The 11060-nt window shown below is 37.5% G+C and overlaps 1 protein-coding gene across 1 annotated transcript in view; it reads left to right on the top strand.

The window, feature by feature from the left end:
- The window catches only part of ARMC2 (armadillo repeat containing 2), a 73078-nt gene that overhangs the window by 42145 nt on the left and 19873 nt on the right, over nt 1-11060 (top strand). The window contains exons 12-13 of the mRNA XM_009326397.1: nt 2975-3120; nt 5368-5467. Of these exons, the coding sequence (XP_009324672.1) occupies nt 2975-3120; nt 5368-5467 (246 nt within the window). The remainder of the gene's footprint in view (nt 1-2974; nt 3121-5367; nt 5468-11060) is intronic.

Here is an 11060-nt window from a genome sequence, read left to right on the forward strand (position 1 = left end):
CCTGCTGCTATGGAATTTTTTCCTGTGCAATTTTTTCATACTGGTTTCTTCAACAAACCTACATTAATGTGCACCATTTCTTCCATGTGAGTTAATTGTTCAGTCATCATAGGCAGATGTAGGAATAGTTCTGTTTTCAGGGATGTAGTATCAAAGAAATTTTCTTCTGTGATTCATGTCTTCAGAATAAAGGAAGTTTTTGTGGCATACTTTAACTTGTAGCAAAAGATCAAATACCCAGTGACATACAGAAATAATGAATAAATACGAGTCTTGAGGAATAGAGAGCAAATTATACTGGAGGAGAAAAACACCTTAAATAGTCACAGTGGTCTCTGAGGGAGGCTCTGCCATCCCTTAACCCTGATAACTGAAGTATCTCAGTTAACTGGGACCATCTCTTCGTTCTTTAACCGTATAATTGCACAATCACCAGGTGGCAGTGTTATACATAATCTTGCCAGGTCCTTTTTATGGGAATAAAGTCCCTCTCTGGTTTCTTCATTGTTACACAATGGATTTTATGCGGATGTCCCATAAGACAAGAATAAAAATGTTTGTAATAATAATTATTTTTCCTTAATAGAGGACATGAAATCAAGGTCATCTTTGACTTATTTTATGTTTCTTCACCTAATAGTCTGATTATACAGAATATGGTAATGCTTACTCAAAAGCCAAGGCTTTTGAAGTGTCACTGGCAAGACTTAACAAGTACTCCATGCTCCTTAATTGAAAAGCACTTAAATGTCTTCTCCTTTAAAAATAGAATTTGTCTGCTGTTAAATTTTCTGTTTGGGTGAATTTGATCTTTCACATGGCAACATAAGAATTAGGGCTGGTGGGGATTGCTAAAGCCAATTGTTATGCATTTCTCCCTGAATCACAGTGTCTGCTTGAAGCAATCAGACTATCTCTTGAATTCATCTGCTCTCTGGCTAGCTTCTATTATTATTTTTTCATTTATACTCTTCAAATTTCACTTGCGTACTAACTGTTCTTTTGTGGATATATACTGGTATGAACTTCTGAATTTCATTGTCTCGCACATTTAAGTGTATACGTTATTTTGCATTGCTTTTCCTTTCCAACCTGTCTTTGTGTGAGGATGCCTCTTGACCGAATTTACTGCTGGAGGATTTTGAACCATCTAACTGTCTTAGGCAGTGAAAAATTATACTCTCTTTTTGGAGACCTCTGCACCATTATCTATTGATAAAGATTTTATTTTTTTCATCATGTAATATGTAAGTCTCTGCTGCAGTGAAAGCCCTGGTCTGGGTTTGAACAACACTTTAAATAATGTGGTTTATCCTTCATTCTCTTTATTGTGAAGTTTAGCTAGAGCTCAACAAATATCATCCTAGGCTGACTGTGGACATCTTGTATGTGAGCGCTGAATGGAGTCTTCTGTGTCTATTCCATTTGGCAGGGATTTTTCCACCAAAACTTTTGAATAGCAAAGTATTTGATCATTATATTTTTATTTTAAAATATTTCTCCAGTATTGTGTTGATTTTTGAAGCATCGTGACTGGTGAAAGGATGCATATCTGGAAATGTATTTTTTGCAGTTTAGTTAAAATAACAAAAAAACTCCAGGTGTCTTCTTAAAATATGAGCAAATGGCTTCCATAGGTTCAGTTTCTGTTTACTCTGAATATAGCATACATTTAATATTTAGTGCTGAAGTTAAATCCATTCACATTCACATTAGCACATAATTTTTTTCCCTCTGTACCTTGCTTCTCCATTTTGACACATTGTTCCTTCTCCTATTGTTCCATTACAGAACATTGTGTGGTAACTGAAGATGTACGCTTTTGTCAAATTTGTTGAAGCAGGCAAGCAAATTTGAAAGCTGCTGGAGAACGGACAGAGTAGCACATAGAATCCTATGAGCAAAATCTCCTCAAACACAACAACTTAACCTGCTCTTCGTCAGATTTTTCCTTTAAAACTAGCAATTACATATCACTGGACAAGCAGTCCAATTCAGTGATCAAATACTTAATTTCTAGAGTTTTTTGTGTTTACAAACAACTTGAACAGATAGTCTTTGTGCCTTATGAAACTACATTTAAAACCAAATTGACGTTAAATACCTTACTCTTAGAATAAGGAAAATCTGAATAATTCCCATATTCACATTAGATTAAATGACTTCACGTTAATTTTACAGTAAGTTCTGGTTTAGATCAACAGTTAACTTACATGTCATTGCCTGTCTGACCTTGGCATTTGAATACCCTTACCTTGGAAGAAAACCAGAACATTTCAAAATATGCAACAGCTGATTCATTTTGCCTATCTACAAGTGATAGATATTTTATGCTTAAAACTCCTTGAAATAGAACAGTATCTTCTGAAAATATTTTGCTTTCTCCAAAACAAACTTGAGGACTTAAGCTTTTCACTTTTATACTGTTCAAATAGTGGATTTCTCTTGATCTCGATTAACTTTTAAAATTTTTAATCAAAATAGATTTTATTGTATTTTAAAATAAATTCATCTTAGTTTGCAACTTGTAGTTATTATCAAAATATATATTATATATCAGTATTAATTTGCAGGACTTAAATGTAAATTTGCAAAATCAGACATTATGCAAAAAATCCCTTTAACTATCCACAGCATTTCACCTAATTTCCAATTGGTATATGGTTGTATACATGCATACAAGATTTTAAAACATATGAAAGATCATGTTTCTCTCAAAGAAGGAGGTTACATGCAGGCAAAGACCACTGTCAGTCTTTCATTTTCAAACAATTATTTCAATATACACAATTGTATTACTTACACGTTTCCTGTTATAATTTATTGGTAGATACATACCTGCAGAATGTTAACAGGGCATTCAGACTGCCTTAGACGTTATAAATGAGGTCTGAGCTTTATTAAATTTTCAAAACAGTGTGGATTCTGTTGTAAACGGCTGTGATTAATAAATCTTTAAATATTCTATATGCAGCTGACAGCTACTTTGCGAAACTTGGCTGACTTACCTCCGGCAAGAAGCCAACTCATTTGCAACGGTGCAGCCTCTGAGCTCTGTGTGGCGCTAGAGCAGCGTATGAATGCTAAGGATGTGTGCACCTATATTGTCAGGATATTCAGGTATGTATAGAACACAGTGCTATTTCTGCATGCGGTCAAGTCAGTGCTACTGCTTCAGGTGACCCCACAGAGGGCAGAATCAAGCACTGAAATTGGATGATTTACATTGAATTGTTTTTTTAAAAGCTCTGTGTAGTTTGTAATTATTTTGTATGATAATTGTGTGTTTATTAATGTTGATAGAATGGTTTCATTGTAGCCATACAAACTTGGATTCGTTGTCCCTGTGAAAAATGTTTTGTTGTATTGTGTCATTCTTTGATCCCACAGATTCTGATGGAGATTTTTAAAGTACCGTTTCTTATATTTGACAGCTGCATAAATTATTAAGTATTTATTAATCCTATTTTAGGCCACGTTGTAAAAAAATGAATGAGAGAAATTACACAAGCTTAAGCTATATCGGGGACTGCGTATTGTGAGATAAAATACAAAAGAGAGAAAACGTGATCAGTGTTCGTTGTTTTGAGCTGTCACAGAGTGTTTGAGGAGATTAATCTGTGGGACCAGGTTTTGAGTGTGCAGATGGAAGCACTGAAAGAATCTCAGCTTTATGAGCACCTCAGTGGCTGCTTACCAAGATGTGCTTTTTAGAGGGAGATCAGTATGAGTGAATCACCCAAAAAGATCCTTTTGTAGTCTGAATAGTTTCTCAGTCAAAAATCTTCCAGTTCCCAAGCACCAGCTTGCAATATCCAATGCTAAATGGATGTGCAAACAATTTAAGGGTTTTGAAGAAGTTGTGAAATTAACTGTTGGTAATTTCAGGAGCAGTTGAGTTATAAGTGCAATTTATGAATGCCGTTCTGGATGAAGTATTTGCCGTTGCTGCTTTGTTATTGTATTGAGTCATGTTGCCTGTGGCTCCATGTTCATTGAGGTTCTGCTATGGACTTCTCTTCCTGTTCAGCCCCTCCAAATTATCCATCACGTTCTCCTTGCTAGATGAGATCAGGTTGTGCTTTGAAGAGCAGCTATGTAAGGGACTATCATTCCTTCCTCTCCACAGCTAAAAACAGGCAAATCTGGTCCTTTGCTGTTTGTGCTACCCGTGAAGCAAGGGAATTGCTTCCCCAATTCCATGCCACCTTGTCCACATCTGTCTCTCTAATTTTGTTCCTAAAAATGAGTTGAGTTCTAGCAATGATTACAGCACTTTGAGCATATTTACTTATTCTAAGGAGAGAGCATTTCTTTTACTTGGAAAATGCCATGAAAAGTGGGGTAATGGGTTTGTAATTAAATGTAATCGATACTTACACTGTAATTCTGACAAGGACATTTACTTGATCTAGAATCCAATATGGAGCAAAAGTAATTTGTCTTATTTAAAATTTCCTACTGCTTCAATTTTTTTTCTTAAGTTTAGTGAACTGCATGCTCCAAGGATACAAATTAGCCATAAAATCAATTTAATTAGCTTCCTGGAAATAGCAGTCATGGAAAAAAAAAATTATACTATGCAGCACAGATTTGAATTTTGTTTTGTCTTCTAGTAATAACAGAATGATTATTCTTTTCTCTCAGTCAGTAACTTTAGGCAGCTTCTTTGTAGAGAATATGTTCAATCTATTCAGATTATTCATTTCTCTACGTCTGTAAGTCTTGCTGTAATCGGTTGTAATTGAACATCAACACAGATATTTACTGGGTTTGACATGGGAAGTAAGAGGTTATCCTAGTTTGTTCTGTTATTGCCGTGTTTCTCGTATGACCAAAGCATGTCCAATTCTCTATTTTTGTAATGGTCCAGGTGAGCAGTGTAGGACCAGAGCAGCTGTTAGGGAATACGCAGAGATAAAATCGTGACCGCAAGAAGGCGCGTTCTCCATATTTGCTGGTGAGAGATGTGTTCTGTTAGTGCTGTCGCTGGGCTCTACTAGACGTGCATTAGGAAGGGACCCTTTATTTCTTCTCCTGTCTGACTTCCCATGTCATCTTGAAATTACAGTTCTCCCGCTGAACGCTAAGAAGTGCTGGTGTTAGCATACTGTGCCCATATGGCAAGCAGGTTGGGAAGCTCCTTATGTTCGCTTCTTCCCGTAATTCACTGTGGCAAGGATAGCTAGACTTCTGTTGTGCTCTTATGTAACCGTGTATGCCTCTACTAGGAGTCAGAGTATTGGCATTCATTTCATTTGTTGGAAAATACAGCTCTGAGAGTCAAAAGCAGAGTGGGTTTTAAAAAAATCTTTTGTGGAAAAAAGTGTTTTCATTCATTTATATTTTATTTTTGTACCCTTGTAGCAAACTTTCTTCCTACAATGACTTCTGTGCAGCTTTGGCAGACTGCTCCAGATGTTACATCTTATTTTTAGCCCTACTAAACAAACACCAGAAGCAGCAGGTCAGTTTTTTCATCTCTTGATTTTTATATATTAATCCTCTGATGTGTCTGTGTATTATTGTGTATAAGCTTGTTTTCAGTGACCTACTTTTACGCATTTACCAAATAAAAATTTCAAATGATTGACAGCATTTCTAAGTAGTAAATAATTGAAATGAGATAATTTAAATTAAAAATTCAAAGCAATACAGAGGACAGATAGTTGATTCACTTGTCTATCCTTTGCATGTGTAGAAAAGTCCTTTGAGTACCTAATTATTTTTCTTGGTTTTAAAAAATACTTCTTAAAGCAAATAGTTTATTTGAATATTTAATAGTAGGAAATTGTTGGGATTTCTCCTGCCCTCCTCCCCTGCAAAAGAAGCGTGAATTTTCCGGAGTTAAGCAATTTGAAAGCAGAGGAGAATTTGTTCCTTGATAACTGCATAAAGTATCAGAACGTATCTCTCCTCTACCAGAGAAAACCATGTGCCTAGAATACTGCATTTGGAACATTCACCTAGAAATAAATGTTTAGAGTTTGTCAAAATGCCTCGTATTATGAAGTAAAATTATAAGAGTATATTTGCTACCAACTTCATTAGAACTTCGAGGGTCAGGTGTTGCTGTATTGTCCTGCTATATCATAGTGATGTTTCCTACGTTTACTGGAGCACCAGGAGTTTGGTGCAGGACCACAGTTTTAAAGATTGCCATGTTGGTAAGAGAGGAGTGCCCTGTGTATGGCAAATTACTGAGCAATATTGCCAGGTAAGCTTTAAGAAGAAAATAATTTTTATGTAAAGCATAGATGTTCAAAGGTGGAACAAGGTTGCAAAACATAGAACATTAAATCACATTAAGATTATTCTTAAAAGTAAGGAACTTTCTCGGCTGCTCAAGTACCTAAACTAGTTTGAGGACATTTAGTTATCCTATGCAATTTATCCCAGGGTTAGTAATTCCTGGAGAATTGTTGGAACGAGGTCTTTTGTGCTGCTGCTGTTAAAGGCAGTTAATGAAGGTAACCAGATTGGCTACGCTGAACAATCTATTCTTTCTCTTGCCAAATACAAAAATAATTTCTCCCTTTCCTGTTTACCTGCATCCCTGTTTTCTGTGATCATACACATGGAAGAGGAACAAAGATTAAGTTGTTTCTATTCTTCTAAATGTCTGTTGATTAACATTTCTGCAGCATTTCTAGGTTCGGGCTGCTCTTGCATTGTATAGTCTTCAAAGATGCTTTAGTAAACCGCTATGTAAACGCTATGTAAATAATTTGAGAAATATCAAAGGCATGATATTTTACTAGATTTATAGTTATTTTTCCTTGTGAGCACTATTAAGTGCTATTTCATATGTGAGCACCGAGTATTAAAAACTCAACAAATGATGGGACTGGGAATAAGGAGCTTAAATTGAGTAACATCTTCCTCTCAATCTTCATCTCTAATTTTAAGGGGAACTTTTGTAGGCCCCTGAGATAATAGCTTTGTGTCATAATGAATTGTAGGCTTATATATAAATTCAAATTGTTTGTTGTCAGGTAGTGTTCAGAATTTAGCTTTTCATTTGTCTACTTTATTAAGTGGTCCTAAAATACATCTTCCTTCACTAGATTAGCATTGCTTTTTGTGTTAAACTGTCAGTTGTTTTATCAAAATACAAATTAGTAAAGAAATAGCTTGTGTATTAAAAAATCTTAGTTATTATGTTGTGATGATTATATATAGTGTCTTCAGAATAATTATTTCTTACTGCAGTTTTTAAACAAGCATGCAATTGTCAGTTGTCAGCTTAGTGCAGCCCTGCAGAAACAAGAGGGACGTAGATAATGTAATGCGCCACTTTTTCTGTGCATATAATAAACACTTGAGCTGTGAGGAGTGCAAATGTTTTTCCTGAGGTGTAGTTGGCACTGCTAATCTTTCTTTTAAAATGCTGACAGCTAGTGAGTTATAGCGTGAGTTGGTATGTGTTGAAAAGAAAACAAGTAACAGCAGTGTGAGTAAAATTGTCTGCTGTGGGAAGAAACAAAGAGGAGGATAAATCAGTATTATTAACTCAAAACATTAAAAATCCTCAGGTCTAAGAACTGATATGTTAAGAAAGGAAGTGTGTGTGTGTGTTTTCTGAATTTTCAGGTTGCAAAGTTCGTGGGATCAGGTTTTTTTACTGGCAGTCATGGCAGCTAGAAACATAAAAGAAGACCAGAAAAATGAAAGAAAACCAGCATTCAGACTTTCTCAAGTGCTTTCATAACTGTGACTTTAAAAATAAGCATTAAATATTGTGAAAATAAAAATGTGAGCACTGGAAATAGGATTAATGACTTGCTCCCACACCACACACTGAATTCCACAGCTGCCACCCAAATAGTCTCTGTTCTTCTCACCACACTGCAGTTTCATCTCTCTTCTTTTTTTTTCTCTCTTGGGTAAAAGAGTCAGAAGGAATGGGAGAGTAGTAATTTAACTCTGTGAGAAAGACTTTTGGGGAAATTGAGTTGGCAAGACTTGCTAAATTCTATGTATCATAGTCTTAGGTAAGGAGAGGAGTACGGAAGATTGGAAATGCTGGATCTGCAAGGTAGGGCTGGGGAATTCAGCAGTGCCTTTCTATGCATCTGGAGTACGTGTTCTGTTGGACTTCGCTTGTGGTTGGTTTTGGAGCTTACTTGTGTGGAGTCACAGAAAAATCCTTGGTGGCTGCCACCAAGCCGTGAAAGCTGTCAGAAGTAGAGCCTCTATCTTGCAGGATGAGCTTTGCATGCTTCTGTTTCTAGTCAGCGTTGTAGACTTCTGCCCATCTCCAGAAATCTTTGAACAAGATGCTGTTCCCCTTTCCCAGATCATTATCATCTCGAAGCTTTTCAGATAAGCTGTATAAAGGATGACTTTCTCAGGCTGTGGTTAATGTCATAAGTCACGAGAAGGCCATGCTTTTGGAACAGGGAGATTGCCTAAATAGGGCAGTAGTTTCTGTCAGTAAGTCAGGCACTACCTGTGAGCTTAGGTGGCCTTTTGGGCCCTGCCAGCTCCCGTGTAATCTTTTATCAGTGTACAGTTAGGAGTCTATTTTCAATCCTAAGTGCACAAACACAGGGTGTGATACTAAACTTTGCACAGAAGAAATCTTGTGCCTGTTGTATATAAAAGTCCCTTTATACTTTAGTGTAGCCTACTTTTTTAATTAGGAAACTTTTGTTAAGTATCTGACATCACTGGATGCAGCAATTACCTGTTCAGCGAAAGAATAATCACACTGGGTCACATGAAAGGTTCATCCAGCCTACTATCCATACTTGGCAGTGGTGAAAATCAGATGCCTGTGTATACTTACCAAATCTCTGGCTCTTTCCAGTTTGGAAACTTCCTCAGCCAGCTGTGGTTCTCTGTGTATGCAATAAACCTCAGTTGACTTCTTTTCCATGAAATTCTACAGTCTCCCCTCTACCCCATATAAACTTCTAACATGTTAAACATCCATTGGCAAGGAGTTGCCATAGCAACTACCCATTGCACAAATAATTCCTTTTGCTTGTTTTGAATTTGGCGTTCACTATCTTTATTTGATACACTCTGATTCTTGTATTGAAAAGTTGGTGAATATTTAATCCTGTCATTCATTTCACACCACTTTCTAGACCTTTATCATATCCTCTTCGAGTTACCTCTTTTCCAGGCTGAAGAGTCCTTGCTTACTTAGTCCTTTCTGATATAGAGGCTATTCCATACCATTGTGCATCCATGTTGCTTTTCTCAGAACTTTTTACAGTCCTGGTTCCTGTATCTTTTTTTTGAGATAAGGAAGCCAGAATGTGGCAGTTAAGATGTGGCCATATCATAGATTTGCATGCCTGCGTAAGTTTATTTCCCAGTAATTCCCAGTATTTTATTTGCTTTCTTGACCTCCTGTGAGCATTAAAGCTCCATGAGGAATCTGTCATTAACCCCAGGATTGTTCTCCAGGTGCAAAGGCTATAATTTTATACATGAAGGTATGTCTGCTCTGTGTTTTTCCACACGCATCATTTCATGTTTATCTGCATTTAAATTTCATCTCCTATTTTATTACCAGTTGACTACAAATCCTTTTTCTGCTCTTCAGTCAGCCTTCATCTTTGCTACTTTGAATATCTTAGTGTCATCAGCAAACTCTCCCATATCACTGCTGTCACCCACTTTTCCATGGTTTTTATGGACAAGTTGAACAGAACAGGTCCCAGCACAGAACCCTGTGGAATCCGCTGGTCATCTTCCACCATTGCAGGAACTGCTAATTTACTCTGTTTTCCGTCCTCTAATCATTTATCTATACCAGGACATTCTCCCTTACAGCATGACTGCTTAGTTTCACTAGGATTTTGGTGAGTGACTTTGTCAAAAGTCTCCTGGAAAGCCACATGGGTGATATCAGATGGGTCTTCTTTATGCATGTTTGTTGATCCCTTCAAAGAACTCAAGAATTGGGTAAGTCAGAACTTAGGAGTCTTAAAGCTGATTGCATTTATCTGACTGTCCACTAATTTTATTATTCTTTTTTATGGTCTCAGAAATTTATCTAGTACAGACACCAGACTTGAATCTCATTTGGATCCTTTTCATGTTTGTTACCCTTCCAGTCCTTAGGCATCAAGGCAGTTTTGAGAAGTTGCACATCACTGTTAGTAATTAAGCTATTTAATTAATTACTCCTTGTAGAACTGTTGGGTGATTATCCAGTCCTGTTTGTTTTGTCAGTTTGTTCCTTAAAATTGTTTGTGATCACTTCAGTTTTGGACAGATCCTCTGATGAGTCTTCCCCAGAGAAGGCTGTAGCATTGAGATCCCCCCAGTTGCTTTCACAGTGGGCATGAATCAATGCAAAGAACTCATTTAGCTTCTCTGCAATGACATTTTCTTCTCTGAACGCTCCTGTTTTATCCTGATCATCAATTAGTTCTGCAGATTCTGGCAAACTTCCTGGTCCTGATATGTTTGAGAAGATTTGCTATTATTTTTGCATCTCTTGCATCAGCTAGTAGAACTGCACTAATTTACAATTATAATTTGCATGCTGCTTTACCTGTTTGATTTAACAATCAGTTTGTCAGAAACAATTTATTAAATGAGGAATAGACTGATGTTGCCTTGTCATCCTCTCTAAGGAGATGTCCGCATTTATCGGGTTCACTGTGCCTGGAGTGGTTCATCTTGAGGGCGCTCACAAGGCATGCGTGGGACAACCAGGGGATCAGGCCCAGCCAGCACTGGTTCATGAAAGGCAGGTCCTGCTTGACCAACCTGATCTCCTTCTATGACCAGGTGACCCGCCTAGTGGATGAGGGAAAGGCTGTGGATGTGGTCTACCTGGACTTCAGTAAGGCCTTTGACACCGTCTCCCACAGCATTCTCCTGGAGAAGCTGGCGGCTCACGGCTTAGACAGGTGTACTCTGCGCTGGGTCAAAAACTGGCTGGACGGCCGGGCCCAGAGAGTGGTGGTGAATGGAGTTAAATCCAGTTGGCGGCCGGTCACGAGCGGTGTTCCCCAGGGCTCAGTTTTGGGGCTGGTCTTGTTCAGTATCTTTATCAATGATCTGGATGAGGGGATCGAGTGCACCCTCAGTAA

Source organism: Pygoscelis adeliae, unplaced genomic scaffold, assembly GCF_000699105.1.
Source record: "Pygoscelis adeliae isolate BGI_AS28 unplaced genomic scaffold, ASM69910v1 Scaffold206, whole genome shotgun sequence".
NCBI lineage: Eukaryota > Metazoa > Chordata > Aves > Sphenisciformes > Spheniscidae > Pygoscelis > Pygoscelis adeliae.